The sequence below is a fragment of the Chiloscyllium punctatum genome, chromosome 22 (genome assembly GCF_047496795.1).
Source record: "Chiloscyllium punctatum isolate Juve2018m chromosome 22, sChiPun1.3, whole genome shotgun sequence".
In the NCBI taxonomy this organism is placed as follows: Eukaryota; Metazoa; Chordata; class Chondrichthyes; order Orectolobiformes; family Hemiscylliidae; genus Chiloscyllium; species Chiloscyllium punctatum.
Window position 1 is genome coordinate 88,418,376 of NC_092760.1, and position 18,656 is coordinate 88,437,031.

Here is an 18,656-nt window from a genome sequence, read left to right on the forward strand (position 1 = left end):
TTCTGACCCATATTACCCGATGCACAGTCTAAACCAGAAACTATCACCTGACTATCACCTGATGAAGGAGCAGCGCTCCGAAAGCTAGTGCTTCCAATTAAACCTGTTGGACTATAACCTGATTTTTAACTTTGTAAACCAGAAACTCATTACTGTTTAGCAGCACTTCCTGTTAGTTAGTGGATTTGCAGCCATTGTAGAGGACAGACACATGATGTACATGACAGCACAAGTAACTATGTGCACCAACAGTAAGTTGCTGCCTTTGGCTGCATTATTGCCCATTTGTGGTTATTAAAGTTCTCTCATGTCATGTTTGGGTTGGCTGGATAGTAATCTAAAATCAAAATATTTGCAAGTCATGATTTGGAGATGCCGGTGTTGGACTGGGGTGTACAAAGTTAAAAATCACACAACACCAGGTTGTAGTTCAACAGGTTTCATTGGAAGCACTAGCTTTCAGAGCGCTGCTCCTTCATCAGATGGTTGTGGAGTACATGACTGTAAGACACAGAATTTATAGCAAAAGTTTACAGTGTGATATAACTGAAATTCTACATTGAAAAATACCTCAAGTGTTTGTTGAGTCTTTCATCTGTTAGAATGACCATGGTAGTTTCACTTCTTTCATAACACCTTCAACATATTATCAAGCTGACACCAATTCTTACAGTTAACCTGAAAATGTACTTTTAAAAAATGTTTTGTGATTTACATAAAAGAAGTGAAACTATCATGGTCATTCGAACAGATGAGAGACTCAACAAACAATCGAGGCATTTTCCAATGTAGAATTTCAGTTACATCACACTGTAAACTTTTGCTATAAATTGTGTGTCTTACAGTCGTGTACTCCACAACCACCTGACGAAGGAGCAGCGCTCTGAAAGCTAGTGCTTCCAATGAAACCTATTGGACTATAACCTGATGTTGTGTGATTTTTAACTTCTTTTGCTAGTGTAAACAATATCTCCACCTGCTGGTCACCCTCAGTGATTTGTGTGCATATCACCTTGGTCCGTCTGCTTCGCATCCCCTTTTCAATATACCCTTTATGTCACAAACATGGAGAATGCTGGAGAAACTCAGCAGGTCTAGCAGCATCTATGGAGAGAGAAACAGTTAATGCTTCAAGTCCAATGACTCTTCTTCAAACTTCAGACCAGTTCTGAGGAAGAATCATGCAGAACTCAAAATATTAACTTTGTTTCTCTCTCCGCAGATGCTACAAGACCTGCCGAGTTTCTCCTGCATTCTCGTTTGTTTAAAATTTCCATATTGTTTTTACCATCTAATGCTTATCAAAATTAATTGCTCCACATTTCTGCTTTAAATTTTGTCCAGCTTTTGCCCCCATTCCACCACTGATGTAAATGAAATCATTATCCTCTCCAAAGTTCTTCCCATTTACTATGCGTGCAACTCTTTCTTAATACACCAATTTTCTCACTACAGCCAGACTTCGGGTGTTTCGTTTGATAAATAAATTCATCAGTAACCATGGTTTCCATCAGCCTCCTGCTTTTGTTGCTTTTCAGTGAACTGTAGAAAAGCCCTGGACAGCACGATAGTGGCTGCACACGAAGCTGAGATCTACTGCAAGGCTTGCTACGGCAAGAAATATGGACCAAAAGGCTATGGCTATGGCCAAGGTGCTGGTACCCTTAGTTCCGAGACCCTGGAGAGTCCTGGCACCCATCATGAGCAGTAAGTATTTAAAATATAAAGCATATTTCTGAAGGATGGAGATTTCATTTTAGTAGAAAGGAAGGGGAGAGACAATATAAAACGACGGGTACAATTCTAAAGGGAGTGTAAGAGCAGAGGGGCTGGAGGTTATATGGACAAAAATCATTGAAGGGTCATTAAGAGAATGGTTAAAAGACTAAAGTGAATCTTAGCCTTTATAAATAGGGGTATAGAGTACAGAAACAAGAAAGCTGCAATAAACCTGCAATAACACACAATCAGTTACATTAATCTTATATAAAACACTGCTTTAACCTTCAACTGAAATGTTGCCTTCAGTTCTGACATTACAAGTCTCCAGATCCAAATGGGATAAAGCAAGATGGCTATTGATGTAGTAGATGCACAGGTTAATTTTGTGAAATTCACGAGATTCTTGAAAGGACTGGAAAGTAATAAATATAACCCCTCTACTTATGAGGGAAGAGAGACAGAAAAACAAGGAACCATTTAGTTTGGCTGCCATTGGCATTCAATCAAGTTACAGCTTGGTATTTAGGAAAATGCAAGATAATTGGAAAGATGATTTTGCAAAGGGATACAATTTAATTCATTTATTAGAGTTTTTTGAAGGAGTAATGTGTGTTGTGTATTAAAGGAGAGCTTTTAATGGACTATACTTGGATTCCAGAAGAATTTGACAAGGTGTCACATAAAAGGTTGTTATGGAAAGTAGGGGCCCAAGGCGCAGTGGTTTAAATATTAGCAAGAATAGAAGATTTACTGGCTGATAGAAAATGGAGAGTGCATAAATGAGTCTTTACTGGATATCAGGATGTGGTGAGCAAGGGCCCACAGGGGACCTCAATGTTTTACAATTTACATCAATGCTTTAATTAAGGAAGTGAAGGCATGATGGCTAAAGTTACAGATGATGCAAAGATGTTGCGAAGGGGCCATGAGGATGTTTCAAATGGATATACTGTTGAGTGGATGAGGAAAAATCTGGCAGATGGAGTGTAATGTAGGAAAAGGAGAAATTGTGCATTTCATCAGGTGAAATAAGAAGGCAGAATATTAATTAAACAGAGGACAACTGCAGAATTCCAGGGTGCAGAGGGATCTATGTGTTCTAGTACATTAGTCAGATAAAATTAGTCTGCAACTACAACAAATAATTTAAAAAATTAATGAGATACCACCCTTTATTACGATTGAGAAGAAATTTGTTGAGGTACACAAAATAATGGGGCAGCATAGATGTGGAACAACTGTACCCATTTGGGAAGGATTGAAATCCAGAGGAAATCGTTGTAAGGTGATCTGCAAAAATAAATAGCAAATAAGGCGGGGCATTTTTCTTAATGCAGTGAGTGGTTGGAATCTGGAATGCACTATCTTAGAGTTGCAGCAACTTTTGCAAAAGAATTGGATCATTATCAAAAGAGGAACCATTTGTAGTGCTGTGGAGAAAAGGCAGATAGTTGGCACTTGGTCCTGCAGACAGCTGACACAAACATGTCAGGCCGAATGGCCTCTTTCTATGCTGTACTTTTGCTATGAAAGAAGTGATAATGCCCTCATATACATTGCTGACCAGAAACTACTGGGACTGTTTTGGTACAGATTAATATTTGGGAAGATAAAGAGCTTTAGGTGTCGTCAGAGGCTTGAGAGAATTGAAATAATTCATTATGAATTTGCTAAAATTGAAATTGAAATTTGAATCATACTGATTTCAAACTGAGTGTTTGAGATATATGTAACATGCATGTGGAGATAATGCGTATGTGTTTGAGATATGGGGAAAATGTGTTTACATTATAAATCCAATCTAGTTTTCTGAGACTCCATCATAATTCATTATTAAAATGCAACTTCCAGATTCTGTGTTGGTCTATCTCCCAGTGTGGATATGGATACAGATCAGTACTTGAATAAATGCCTCCACATGTGCAGTACGGAACAAATCACATTTCAATTTAATTATCGTGTTTGCGTGTGCCTCATGCTGTGTTTTTTTTACACTTCATTTGCCACAGTTGCAATGTGAAACAAAAGAGCAATGTATTTTTACAGAGAATGTTGGAAACAGTCATTAGATAAGGCTTTAACTGTGCAGAGAGTTCATGGTTCTGGTTCAAGAGAAAGCTGGAAGGATTGAAGAACAATTGAGGCAATCGTTCCACTCTGACTGTCCACTCTCACTACTTGCTGTATTTGCAGCTGAGAAACATCAGCATTTACTATTTCTCACTCTGAATCTGCAGCATCTGCAGTAATTTGCTTTGGGTTTCACTGCTTTTGTCAGTCTTACTCCCACTGAGGAAGGTTAACAGCAGGAGATCCAATCACCAGGCAGTTGCACTGTTAACAATGTCCCTGTGGACTTGGGCTGAGGCTGGAATATCTTCAGCTGGGAAGCCCAGTGTCAGTTACTGTCCTGGGGTGAGTCATCTTTTGACAGCCACTCCAGGGGGTTACTGCAGGGCACTGAGAGAACACACACAAATTTGTTTCTGTGCAAGGAGTCCACCTCTTCCTGGGAAGAATGACAAAACATTGGCAAAGAACCACAGAAGGTTGGTCTGCAGGTGTAACAAGTAATTAAAAAGGCAAAAAGAATTTTGCCTTTCATTGCTAGATTGATTGAGTTTAAAAGCAGGGAGGTTGTGTTGCAGCTGTACAGGGTGCTGGTGAGGCTACACCTGGAGTACTGCATGCAGTTTTGGTCTCCTTACCTGAGAAAGGATGTACAGGCACTGCAGGGAGCACAGAGGAGGTTCACCAGGTTGATTTTGGAGTTGAGGCTGTTGGCTTATGAGGAAAGCCTGAGTAAACTGAGATTTTATTCATTGGAATTTAGAAGAATGAGGGGGTATCTTCTAGAAACATATAAAATTATGAAGGGAATAGATAAGATAGAAGTAGAGAGGATCTTGCCTGGTCTAGCTAATATGTGACTCCAGTCCCACAGCAAAGTGGTTGACTTGTAAACTGCCTGCTGGACAATTGGAAACACAGAAACATCAAAAAACAAGAACAGCAGTAGGCCATAGGGCTCTTCAAGCTGCTCCACCATTCTTGAATTTAATGGAATTGCCACACGTACTCAAATGAATATAATGAAAAGTTTACAGTTGCTGCAATACAGCACCAGCTTAAGTGTGAAGGTACCTAGGTACAGATATTTAAGCTCAAATTCTTAGAAAACAAAAATAAATAGATAAGTAAATGAATAAATAGTCCAGCATTATAGGTCGTAGGAATAAATTAGAAAAATAAAGAAATAAAAGGTTCAGAATATCATTCAATATGATCAATATTGTTCATCCATCTCAGTCTCCTGTTCCGACTTTCTCCCCATACCCTTTGATCCCTTTAGCCCAAAGAACTATATCTGAGTCCTTCTTGCCAAAATTCAATGTTTTGGCCTCAATTACTTTCTGTGGAAGAGAATTCCATAGATTTCCCATTCTCAGGGTGAAAACATTTTCTCCTCACCCCCCATCCTAAATAGCTTACCCTGTATCCTTAGACTATGAGTCCTAGATCTGGCAACCAGTGTTGGAGGTAGTACATTGACATGGACAGGGAGTGAGCAGGAAACATTGAGTGGGGATAAGAAGCTCTTTTTTCAGGTTGGGGACCTGTGATCAGTGGGTTCTACGGGGATCAGTGCTGGGACCACAACTGTTTATAACATACATTAATGACTGGGAGGAAGGAAGCGAATGTACTGTAGCCAAATTTACAGATGATACAAAATTAGGTGGCAATGGAGGTTATGGAAAGGGAATCAAACAGTCTACAGAGAAATCTTGATAGGTTCAGTAAGTGGGCAAAAAAGTTGGCAAATGAAGTATAATGTGGAAAAATGAGAAGTTGTTCAAGTTGGAAGCAGAACAAAGCAATAGAATCTCATTTCAATGGAGAAAAACTGTACAAAGGGGCAATATTAAGGTAAAAATCACATATCACCAGGTTATAGTCCAACAGGTTTGTTTAGAAGTATAAGTTTCAGAGCACTGCTCCTTCATCAACTAGCTAGATACAGATAGATGTTTGATCTGCAGGGGAATCAAGGGTTACAGGGCAAGGGCAGAATAGTGGACGTGAGGAATGTCGGATCAGCCATGATCCTTTGGAATGGCTAAGCAGGATAGAGAGGCTGAATGGACTACTTCTGTTCTTTTCTTATGGTCTGTTGGACTCCCCAGTCATTGGGAACATCCCTCCTACATTTAACGTGTCTAGGTCTGTTATAACTTTATAGGTGTCTATGAGAACTGCCCTCATTCTTCTAAACCCCATTGAATATGGTTCTAATGGATCCAATCTCTATACATTTGTCAGCCCTTCACCCTCAGGTATCAGTCCGATAAACCTTCACCCCTTCATAGTCAGAGCACCCTTCCTCAGATAAGGGGTGGATGATAAATCTCTGCCAATCCAGCAATGCTCCTGTCTTGTGAAAAAGTTATATTAAAAAATAGACTATTCAATAATTGTGGTGCATCACAACCAAACCCAGGGATATCATGGTTATCAACAAAACCTAATCCTGTCCCTGCACACCACGTTCCTGCAGAAACTGAGAAAGCTAACATTTCTTTTTCAACCTAAGTGGTGCGAGGCAGTTTTAATATTCTGTCTGCCACTGCAGATAGAATCAACATTGATTGGACATCCAGAAAACTGATCATTTATAGACTCTTGGTTTTAAAAGAGGTTTACTTTGTGGGAAATGCTTTCTTTAAGATCAGCTGGGACTGCATTTGCACCACCAAAACTGTAGGAGGCGCACTGACCAGCCATGCAGGTGCTGAGCCTGTGGTGTTCCAGTCAGCAATCTCTAGGGAGGTGTTTCTGTCAAAGAACAGTAGCAATGAAATGACGTTTTTCCAACATTGTAAGTAAATTCAAATCTTGAATTAGTCTGTCTCAACCTGAATGCAATGCACCAAAACCCAACCCTGCCTCCCTCCCACTCAGGACCGTGTTACCTCACTATTTGCCACCTTCTGGAGTGAGGGGGCAAGGTAGTGAGTGGGAAGCAGGCAGTGAGGGTTGAGGTGCCGCGTGGCCAGGGAGGTAGTGAGCAAGGTGGTGAGCAGAGCAGTGGGATGCTGAGTGAAGTGGCCAGTGTGGGAACAGGGCATTGAGCTGAGAGGAGAGGAAAATGGCAGGGGTTCCTTTGATTTCTGTGACACCAAGCAAACACATGCAGGAGGAATCAGCATCCAACTCTGACACATAGTGGCACTGATTTCCAGTGCCAGTGCACTGGCCGGAGTCACTCTGTTATTTTAATGTTTTGTGATAAAGGAATCTCAAAATAATCTTGGCATTCATCACTTTTGTGGAGGGGTTAAAAATGGTTGGTCAGTCAGTCCTTCCCAAATATTAGCTGAACCAATAGCGGGGACCCCTGGGGCCTTGATGGAAGACTGTTTATGTTCTGTTGGGTTTGTGACTGGGGGCGTAAACGTTGAGGATCGGTATCTTGCTTTTTTGTTGAGGATAATCAAGGATTGATTTTAATTCAGAAAACCCAGAGATTTATTTTTTAAAGCAGTTTGGAAGAATGGGGTAAGAATACGTTATCCTGTTGGAAGTTGGTTTTTTGCAACGTTTCGACTCGGAGTTTTTAGACCATAAGACATAGGAGCACAAGTAGGCCATTCAGCCCATTGAGTCTGCTCTGCCATTCAATGAGATTATGGCTGATCTAACAATCTTCAACTTCATTTTGCTGCCTTTTCCCCATAACCCTTAGAACATAGAACGTAAACCAGAACAGCACACAAACAGGCCCTATGGTCCACCATGTCTGTGCTGACCATGATGTCATAGAGTCATAGAGATGTACAACACGGAAACAGACCCTTTGGTCCAACTTGTCCATACCAACCAGATATCCTAAACTAATCTAGTCCCATTCGCCAGCACTTGGCCCATATCCCTCTAAACCATTCCTATTCATATTGCCAACCAGATGCCTTTTAAATGCTGTAATTGTATCAGCCTCCACCACTTCCTCTGGCAGCTCATTCCATGTATGCACTACCTTTTGTGTGAAAAAGTTGCCCCTTCGGTCCCTTTTATGTCTTTCCCCTCTCACCCTAAACCTATGACCTCTAGTTCTGGACTCCCCCCACTGCAGAAAAAAAGACTTTGTCTATTTATCCTATCCATGCCCCTCATGATTTTATAAACCTCTATAAGATCACCCCTCAGCCTCCAATGCTCCAGGGAAAACAGCCCCAGCCTGTTCAGCCTCTCCCTATAGCTCAAATCCTCCAACCCTGGCAACATCCTTGTGAATCTTTTCTGAACCCTTTCAAGTTTCACAACATCTTCCTGATAGGAAGGAGACCAGAATTGCACGCAATATTCCAACAGTGGCCTAACCAATGTCCTGTACAGCTACAACATGACCTTCCAACTCCTATACTCAATGCTCTGACCGATAAAGGAAAGCATATCAAACGCCTTCTTCAGTACCTTATCTACTTGCGACTCTACTTCCAAGGAACTATGAACCTGCATTCCAAGGTCTCTTTGTTCAGCAACACTCCCGAGGACCTTACCATTGAGTGTATAAGTTCTTCTCTGATTGTCTTTTCCAAAATGCAACACCTCACATTTATCTAAATTAAACTCCAGCTGCCACTTCTCAGCCCATTGGCCCAATCTGATCCCATTGTAATCTGAGGTAACCTTCTTTGCTGTTCACTACACCTCCAATTTTGGTGTCATCTGCAAACTTACTAACTTATGTCCTATGTTCACATCCAAATCATTTATATAAATGATGAAAAGTAGTGGGCCCAGCACCGATCCTTGTGGCACTTCACTGGTCACAGGCCTCCAGTATGAAAAACAACCCTCCACTACCACCCCCTGTCTTCTAACTTTGAGCCAGTTCTGAATCCAAATGACTAGTTCTCCCTGTAACCTATGAGACCTAACCTTGCTAACCAGTCTCCAAGGGGAACCTTGTTGAATGCCTTACTGAAGTCCATATAAATCCTGTCTGCCCACATCAATCCTCTTTTTTACTTCTTCAAAAACTCAATCAAGTTCATGAGAAATGATTTCCCACGCACAAAGTCATGTTGACTATCCCTAATCAGTCCTTGCCTTTCCAAATACATGTAAATCCTGTCCCTCAGGATTCCCTCCAACAACTTGCCATTCTAAACTAATCCCATCAACCACATGGTCCATATCTGTCTATTCTGTCCCTGTTCATGTGTCTGTCTAAATACCTCTTAACCTTTGCTATTGTGTTTGCTTCTACCATCTTCTCTGGTAGCACATTCCAAGAACCTATTGCCCTCTGTATAAACGTTTTGCTTCACTCATCTCCTTTAAACTTACCCCCCTCTCATGTTATACCTATGCCCTTAGCATTTGACATTTACACTCTGGGACAAAGACTCCAATTATTCTGCCTATCTATGCCTCTCATAATTTTAAAAACTTCTATCAAGCCTCAGCCTCTGACACTCTAGTGAAAACATTCCAAGTTTGTCCAGCCTCTCTTTACAGCTAATACTCTCCAATCCAGGCAACATCCTGGTAAAACACAGTGTGTCAAGTCGATGTTTCGAGTCAGGACCTTTCATCAGGATTCCTCCAATGCTGTCTGACCTGCTGTGTTTTTCCAGCTGCACATTTTATCGACTCTGATTTTCAGCATCCACAGTCCTTACTATCTCCAACATCCTGGAAATCACTTTGGTCCTTCTCTAAAGCCTCCACATTTATCCTGTAGTGTGGTGGCCAGAACTACACACAGTACTCCAAATGTGGCTGAACTAACGTTTTGTACATGTGCAGCATGATTGTCAAATTTCATGCTCACTGTTCCGACTGATGAAGGCAAGCATAATGTATACCTTTGTTACCACTTAATCCAATTTCACACCCCAAGAACTCTCTGTACATTTCATAAATGTACCCTTGATTCCTTTACTGATTAAAAATCTGCCTCTCTCAACCTTGAATGTACTTAATGACCCAGCCTCAATAGCCCTCTGGGGTAAAGAATTCCACAGATTCACTCCCCTCTGAGAGAAGAAATTCCTCCTCATGTCTGTCTTAAATAGGTGAATCCTTATTCTGAGATTCTTACTCTTTTATGAAAGAACTGAAACCAATATGGTCATTCTAAAAGATGAGAGACTTAACACACAATCCAGCTCTTTTTCAATATATAATTTCAGTTGCATCACACTGTAAACTTTTGCAATAAATTCTGTGTCCCATTATCTTATACTCCTCAACCACCCGATGAAGGAGCAGCACTCCGAAAGCTAGTGCTTCCAAATAAACCTGTTGGACTATGACCTGGTGTTGTGTGAATTTTAACTTAATACACCGCAGCACCTCCAAATCAAGAAAGTACAAGCTTTCCATTTTGTGAGCATTCATGTAAGAAGCCTACATAGTTCACAGGACACAACTGACAAGACTCAATTAAATTGAACCTAAAAGTTTGATAGGGAAGAACAATTTCTCTGGATGTTGATCACTCTAAGGCGACAGTGTTATGGAATAGATAAACTTTGTTTGACGTTTAAGATCTTTCTCCATTTCGATAGCTTGATTTGCCTTTACTTTATGTAATAAATTTGGTTGTATTAAAGGAAATGTGCAACACTGCAGCTGATTTTCAATAAATGACCATGATGTTAAATTATTTCTTTAAAAATGATCTGTCAAGCTAAATTTTAATCTGGGATCAGATCTGTTCAGTAGTAACATCAGCTGGGGTTCACAACATTATGTAACATGTTTAAACAATTTATAAGACAAATGTGCAAATGTTAAATTGAATAGTAGAATACATCTTTCATATTACATTAATAGCTAAACCATACTTACTGCGTTACATTTAGCTTTGAGAAACCTTGGCTATTTTATTATCTCTAGTGCAGCATACCTATCGCACTAACCATGTACTATGACAAACTGCTATGCTATTTATTTAACCTTTCTCTTGTTTGCTTTTCTCCCAAGGGCTAAGCCTCATCCTTCTGCGAACCCCAGCTCCTCCAAATTTGCCCACAAATTTGGTGGCGCTGAAAAGTGCCCACGATGCGGTCAATCTGTGTATGCAGCCGAGAAAGTGATTGGTGGAGGAAAGGTAAGAAAAGGTGATAGTTAGATACTGTTTGCTGCATTCTAACAGTAGGCAGCAGAAGGTGAGAGTCATGCAAAGGGGGAGTGTATGATAGCTCACACAATTGATGATTACTTCATTTGAGTATCCACAACGGATGTCTCATAAAAAATATGCTTCTGGGTCAGTAATAATGCAAACAGAATTTAATGACTTCATCATGAAGATAGCGGTGAAAATCAGGCTACAGTGATCAAACTCATATACTGCTGACATAATTCTGAGAGTCTGGGTGTAAATAGAGTCTTGCCTTTGACTGGTGACTCTAGAACCAGGGGATTCTTAAGGGGCTTGAACAGTCAAAGCTGAGACGATGCTTCCCCTCATGGGAGAGTCTAGGGCTAGAGGGTATAGTCTCAGGCTAAAGGGGGCACCCATTTAAGACTGAGATGAGGAGGAATTTCTTCTTTCAGAGGGTTGAGTCTTTGGAACTACTTGTCATAGAGAACTGTGGGGGCAGAGTCCCTGTGAATGTTTAAGGTTGAGATAGGTTCTTGACCAATCAGGAAATAAGGGTTATGGGGAAAATACAGAGAAATGGATGTTAGGAATGTCAGGCCAGCCATGATCCTACTGAAAGGCAGAACAAGCCTGAGGAGCCAAATGGCCTACTGCTGTTCCTATTTCTTCTGGTCTGATGAACATAATCTCAGAATAAAGTGCAGTCTATTTAGGACAGACATGAGGAGAAATTTCTTCATTCAGAGGGTGGAAAATCTTTGGAATTCTCTGGCCCAGCACATTGTGGAAGCTCAATCATTGAACAGGTTCAAGGTGAATTTCTAGAGGTTAATGACATCAAAGGATACAGAGATAGTGCAGGAAAATGGCTTTGGGGTAGATGATGAACCATGATCTAGATTAGATTCCCTACAGTATGAAAAAAGGCCCTTCAGCCCAACAAGTCCACACTGACCCTCCAAAGAGTAACCCACACAGACCCATTCCTCTACCCTATTTACTCCTGACTACGGGCAATTTAGCATGGCCAATTCACCTGATCTGCACATCTTTGGATTGTGGGAGGAAATCGGAGCACCCGGAGGAAACCCACGCAGACATGGGGAGAATGTGCAAACTCCACGTCGATTGTCGCCTGAGGCAGGAATCAAACCCAGGCCCCTGGCGATGTGTGGCAGCAATGCTAACCACTGAGCCACTGTGCCACTCCAAATCTAATTAAAATGGGGCAAGCTCGATGAGCTGAATGGCCTACTCCTGTTCCTATCTTTATTCGTAATTTCTAAATGAGTCCAAAAGGTAACATTTGTGAGATATTATTGAAATTATTCTAACAGCAAAATGGACCAGGACAATTACAGACACATGAAGATTAGGTCCACACTGATTAAAAGAATGGAACTGATTCTACAATAAGGAAAATTAAGAATGAGCTTTTTTGAGAAACTCCAAAATGTAGCCTGAGATTTTCCATGTTGTAGCCTATGTGTAGGGGGGCAATTACCTTTTCACCACGTACAAGGTACCTTGCCGAGCTCCAATCAGACTGTAAGCGCTGACCAATGAGTCTCTTAGTGAATTGCAGACTTCAACATCTCGTCCGAAACTACCAATCAATAGGAGGTCAGCAGGTTCTGGGTCTTAGATGTCATAGTGAGAAATGCAGGTCCTTTCAGTGTCAAACAGAACATGTCCCGAGTCGTTGAGATTAGGTGATATTTATTGGTCTTTGTGGTGGTGGTCTATGGCCCAATAGGGAGTTGGTTTCAGGACATGGAAAAGCTGCAGAAGGGAAAAGTAGAAACTATTGTTTGTGCTGAACTGTAGCTTTATACTAAAACCCAGATAAATCTCTGACAGCCCTTCGCTTCCTAATTCAAACATAATTCAATCCATTAAAGACTGGAGGCTCTTGCTGGAAGCCTAGTCTTCATGGGACCCATCAGCAAGATGTATGTTTCTTTTAGGGTTCCCGGCCTGGGAATCTTGGGGAATGGGGACGGGGGTTCAGAGGCAGAAGGAGGGTGATGGATTTCAGCAGCCCCGATCCCTACCTGTGACTGGGGCAAATTGAACTCAATTTGAACTCGGGCAATCCCTATCTGAGACCAAGCTGGGAGGCAGTCAATCCTGGAAGCAGCTTCCCCTCTCCCCTGATGTGAAGGCAGGGTATTGGGCCAGTGGTGAGTTGAGGCTTTGAAGTTTCTGTTGCTATGCTATTGAGAAAGCCCCTGTGAAACCTTCTTGCCCAGCATTTCATCACTGAGGTGGCAAAAAGGGCAAATAATTGGGCAAGTTGACCCTGGAGAGATTCTTACTCCCTGCTTGCCACTTCCCTTGTCAACTTCAGGGAGGGGATAAATTGAATTGTACCCATAATGTCTGAAGATGAAGAACCCACTGAGGAGTCTTAACCAATACTTATTCTTTAACAAATGTTTCTGAACGTGGTCGTTTGTCTCTTTGCTGTACTTATGGGTTGCTGATGTTTCCATTCATTGCAACAATGAGAATATTTCAAAATTGTGGGTTGGTCAAAATTACAGAGTGCTACCAAAACGGTGAGTTCAATTCCTGTACAGCTGAGGTTACCATGGAAAACTCTCCTTTTCAACCTCTTCCCTCACGTGAGGCGTGGTGACCCTCAGGTTAAACCATCACCAGTCATTTTAACAAGACACTTCACCTGAAGAAGCAGCACTGCTCCAAAAGCTTGTGATTTCAAATAAAGCTGTTGGACTATAACCTGGTGTCATGTGACTTCTGACTTTGTCCACCACAGTCCAACACCGTCATGTCCGCATCATGGCGATTAACAGGTTTATTTTTTTTAAACACTGTTACACTTAAACATATTTTAAACATAAGGCTACTGGGTATTGATGTCTTTCATTAGGTATGTGCGGTTTGCCTTTTAAAAGCTGAATTAACATTTACTTCCTCAAATAAAGTGAAAGGTCAGTCATCCTAAGGGAGAAAACTCAAATACCATCATGGTTTCCATTTACATTTTTATGTACTTATGGGCCCATCGTTTATTGAATGTGATAAAAGATAAATTCTGTCTTTTTACTGGAAGCTTTGTTGAAACCCCAGTCTTGCATTTTAATTAGGATTTGTGATGGGTAAAATGCTTATCACGAATTTCATGTGGCAGGTAAAATGAATTGTATAGCAATCCCAACAAGATTATTTGCAACAAAATGAAAGATTATCTACAAATTGAATGGCCAAAAGCCTTGGGGAAGCTGTTGCTTTTGAGAATCACTCTGAGACAGCACCATTTTATTTGGGCCTTTCTCAATTACTGGAAATATATCCAGGAAGATCGCTGTGAATCCTGAAAGTGCTGGAGAAACTCAGCAGATCTGGCAACATCTGCGGATAGAGAGGCAGAGTTAATGTTTCAAGTTCTGTATGACAGGAAATTGCCATTTTGGCAAGATTCAAAATGTTGGAGAAAACTCATTGCAAAAGATCAACTCTTAGCCAGACATCAATCCAGTGAAGGAATACATTCAGGAACCTTAACAAACAATGACCTCTCCAGTCCAGAAATCATTAAAACTTGCCATTATCCAAGAGGACTCTCATTAGACAGAGACGACTGGTGATGATTTAACCTGAGGGTCACTACGCCTCAGCCGAGGGGAGAGGTTGCAAAGGCAGAACTTCATGGTAACACCAGTCGGTGCAGGAACTGAACCCACACTGTTGACATCACTCTGCATTGCAAATCAGTCATCCACCAATGAACAGGTAATGTTTTGAGGAGACTCAAACAGCATCATTTACTCCTGTGGTTTGGGAAGGTATAGTCTTTGGATAAAAATAACAAATATTTTTCCTGTCATTCTACAATGCTCCTCACTGTTTTATGCTTTGGGTAAATATTTATATCTGCTGTATTTTCTAGGGTTGCACAGTTGTGATTGGGCATTCTACCCTCACTCTAAACTCTGAAACATTCCAAAATTCAGAAATGACTGGGTCTGCAGCATTCTGGTTAGGAGCAGTTACCATGTGTTCTATATTGAAACAAATGTCTTTTGGACCTTTAGATGAAATGCAGGAGAATATCAATAAAAAGTGAGCTGATATTCACCCAATTGCTTTGGCAGCAATCCAATGCATTAGCACCCAATCAAGCACAGATATTTTCTTGAGTTCTGAAAAAGCACTGCTGAATTTGAAACATTAACTCTGCTTCTCTCCACAGATGCAGCCAGACCTGCTGAGTTTCTCCAGTAATTTTTGTTCTTGTTTCAGATTTCCAGCATCTGCAGTTCTATATTTTATTAAATGTTTTCTTGATGGTTTATCAATGATGCATTACGTCCAAAAAAATGATAGAGGTGGAGGTAGTGGTGTTTGAGTTTGTTTAACCTTTCTCTATTCTCAGTATAGAAGGCCATTGCATCTGTACCAGCTCGTGAAAGAGCTAAGTCCCATTCTTCAGGCCTATCTCTAGCACCCTTAGAGGTGATCGCAAATTAATTTATTGCTTTGGTTTGCATGACACACCCACAGAGTATTTTGCACATGCTTAATGATGTTGAAAGTACACCATGAAAGCAAGTTACCGGTGTGACTTAACAGCGTCTCTTTGGCCAGAGCGCTTCAACAGGAAGTGGGTGCCATTGCCATCCCCATTATGTGCCGACATTGCTGCCCCTCCCTTCCCACCCCTTTCTCCAGCCCTACGCTCCTCTCCCAACACCCTCCCCAGTCTTGGCACCTCACCCCACCCTGATCATGGTAAGGTGGCAGCTTATGTACCTTGGTATTTTAGATCTTGTCCCTACCAATCCAACTGAAAATCAAATCTCAAAGTGAAATTCTACAACGCAATGTTCTGATGCAGGCTCACACGTGGGTATCCTGCAGGAAGCACAGCCATGATTCAAATGACAAAAGTTTTCCCAATAACTCTTTATAATCCTCACTTTGTCCCATTACAGGCATGGCACAAAACCTGCTTCCGCTGTGCACTGTGTGGTAAGAGTTTGGAGTCCACCACAGTCACCGACAAAGATGGAGAAATTTACTGCAAAGGTAACACCTGATATACAATCAGCGACTTCTTATGAAGGGGAAAACCAGGTGAAAGTGAAAGCTGCTCCTGGTTTTCACTATAAAGTGGTGCATTTGATACATCAAACCTGGAAGCAGTGTCCTCCTTTCTCTCCCTGTCAAGGGTTGACCATCACGGGAGGGAATTGTTCCTTTATATGCACTAATTAATTAGCTACAGTAAAAGGAACAAATCAGTTTATAAATGGGCTTGTCAGATTAACAATCTTTGTACCTTGCTATGGATGACTCACTCTTAATACTACACATTGCAATTAGAATAAGAGAATTGCTTGAAATCAGTAATGAATATGAAATATATGAATCTTTCATGACCTAGGCTTTTACTCCAGAGCAGAGCCAGTAGACATTTGTTTTAATTCTTTCAGAGGATGCTAGCCTCGCTGGCTGGACCAGCATCTGTTACACATTACTAACTGCCCCTTGAGGAGGTGGTAGTGAGCTGTCTTTTGAACCACTGCAGTCCCGGGGATGTAGGGACATTCATAATGCTGTTGGGGAGAGAGTTCCTGGATTTTGATCCAGCGACACTAAAAAGACTGAGATATATTTCCAAGTCAAGGGGGGGGTGGGGCATTGGCCTGGTAGTATTATTACTAGACTGTTAACCCAGGAATTCAGCTAATGTTCAAATCCTGCCATGGCAGACAGTCAAATTAGAGTTCAATAAAAAAGGAAATATAAGCATCTCCTAATGACCATGAAACCCTTGTCGATTGTTGGAAAAACCCATCTGGTTCACTAATCTTCTTCAGGGAAGGAAATCTGCCAGCCTCACCTGGTCTGACCTACATGTGACTCCAGACTCACACCAATGTGGTTGACTTTCAACTGCCCTCTGAAATGGTCTAGCAAGGCACACAGTTGTATCAATTATTACTCAACAAAGAAATGAAACTGGAAGGACCACCTGGCATCGACCTAGGCATCGGAAACAACAAAGGCAGAAACAGCCCTGTCAACCCTGCAAAATCCTCCTCACTAACATCTGGGGGCTAGTGCCAGAATGGGGACAGCGGTCTCACAGACTAGTCAAGCAACAGTCTGACACTGTCTGTCGGGGATGACCCAGACATCACCATCACCATCGTTGGATATGTCCTGTCTCACCGGCAGGACAGACCCAGCAGAGTGGTGGCACAGTGGGATACAGTCAGGAGGGTGTTGCCCTGGGAGCCTTCAATATTGACTCCGGACCCCATGAAGTCTCATGGCTTCAGGTTATAGACGGGCAGGGAAACCTCCTGCTGGTTACCATGTACCGTCCTCCCTTGACTCAGTACTCCTCCATGTTGAATGACACTTACAGGAGGGTGGCAATGGCACAAAATATACACTGGATGGGGGAGTTCAATGTCCACCACCAAGAGTGGCTCGGCAGCAGTACTACTGATTGAGCTGATTGGGTCCCAAATGGCATAGCCACGAGACTGTCTTTAGCACAGGGGGAGGAGACTCCACAAATATCCCCATCCTTGGTGATAGAGGAGCAAAAGATAAGGCTGAAGCATTCATAGCAATCTTCAGCTGGAAGTGCTGATTGCAGAGCTCCCCAGCATCACAGATACCAGTCTTCAGCCAATTCGAGTTACTTCACGTGATATCAAGAAACAGTTGGAGGCATTGGCTACTGCACAGTCTATGGACATGAACACATTCCAGAAAAAGTACTGAAGACTCGTGCTCCAGAACCTGCCACTCTCCTAGCCAAGCTGTTCCAGAACAGTTACAACACAGGTATCTATCTGGCAATGTGGAAAATTGCCCAGCTATGTCCTGTACACAAAAAGCAGGACAAATCCAACCCAGCCAATCACCACTCCATCAGTCTATTCTTTATCATCAGTAAAGTGATGGAAGGTGTCATCAATAGTGCTATCAAGCAGCACCTGCTCAGCGATGCCCAGTTTGAGTTCCACCAGGATCACTCAGCTCCTGACCTCATTACAGCCTTGGTTCAAACATGGACAAAAGATCTGAATTCAGGAGGGGAGGTGAGAGTGACAGCCCATCAAGACTACATTCAACTGTGTGAGACATCAAGGTGTTCTGGCAAAACTGGAATAAGTGGGTATCAGGAGGCAAAATCTTTGATGGTTAGAGTCAGATCTGGCACATAGAAAGATAGCGCTGGTTCTTGGAGGCCAACCTCCTCCTCTCCTGGACATCTCTGCAGGAGTTCCTCAGGGAGTGGTATTCGGCCCAACCATCTTCGGCTGCTTCATTAATGATCTTCCCTCCATCAGGTGGTCAGAAGTGGGGATGTTCACGAATGATTGCACAATGTTCAGCACCATTTGCAACTCCTCAGATAGTGAAACAGTCCAAGTTCAAATGCAACACGATCTGGACAATATCCAAGCTTGGGCTTACAAGTGGCAAGTAATATTCGTGCCACACAAATGCCAGGATATTACCATCTCAAATAAGAACAAAGAAAATTTACAGCTCCGGATCAGCCCTTTGGCCCTCCAAGCCTGTGCCGATCCAAATCCACCGTCTAAACCTATTGTCCAATTCCCAAGGATCCGTACCCCTCTGCTCCCCACCTACTCGTGCATTGGTCCAGACGCACCTTAAATGAATCTACCATGCCTACCTCTACTGGCAACACGTTCCAGGCACCTACCACCCTCTGTGTAAAGTACTTTCCACATGTATCCCTCTTAAATGTTTCTCCTCTCACCTTAAACACGTAACCTCTCATTATTGAATCCCT

The 18,656-nt window shown here is 42.0% G+C and overlaps 1 protein-coding gene across 2 annotated transcripts in view; it reads left to right on the top strand.

Annotated features, from left to right (window-relative positions):
* Positions 1 to 18,656, top strand: part of csrp3 (cysteine and glycine-rich protein 3 (cardiac LIM protein)) — a 39,232-nt gene that overhangs the window by 17,170 nt on the left and 3,406 nt on the right. For both annotated transcript variants that reach the window (XM_072591773.1, XM_072591774.1), the window contains exons 3-5: positions 1,539 to 1,707; positions 10,720 to 10,846; positions 15,805 to 15,898. In XM_072591773.1, coding sequence (XP_072447874.1) covers positions 1,539 to 1,707; positions 10,720 to 10,846; positions 15,805 to 15,898 — 390 coding nt within the window. The remainder of the gene's footprint in view (positions 1 to 1,538; positions 1,708 to 10,719; positions 10,847 to 15,804; positions 15,899 to 18,656) is intronic.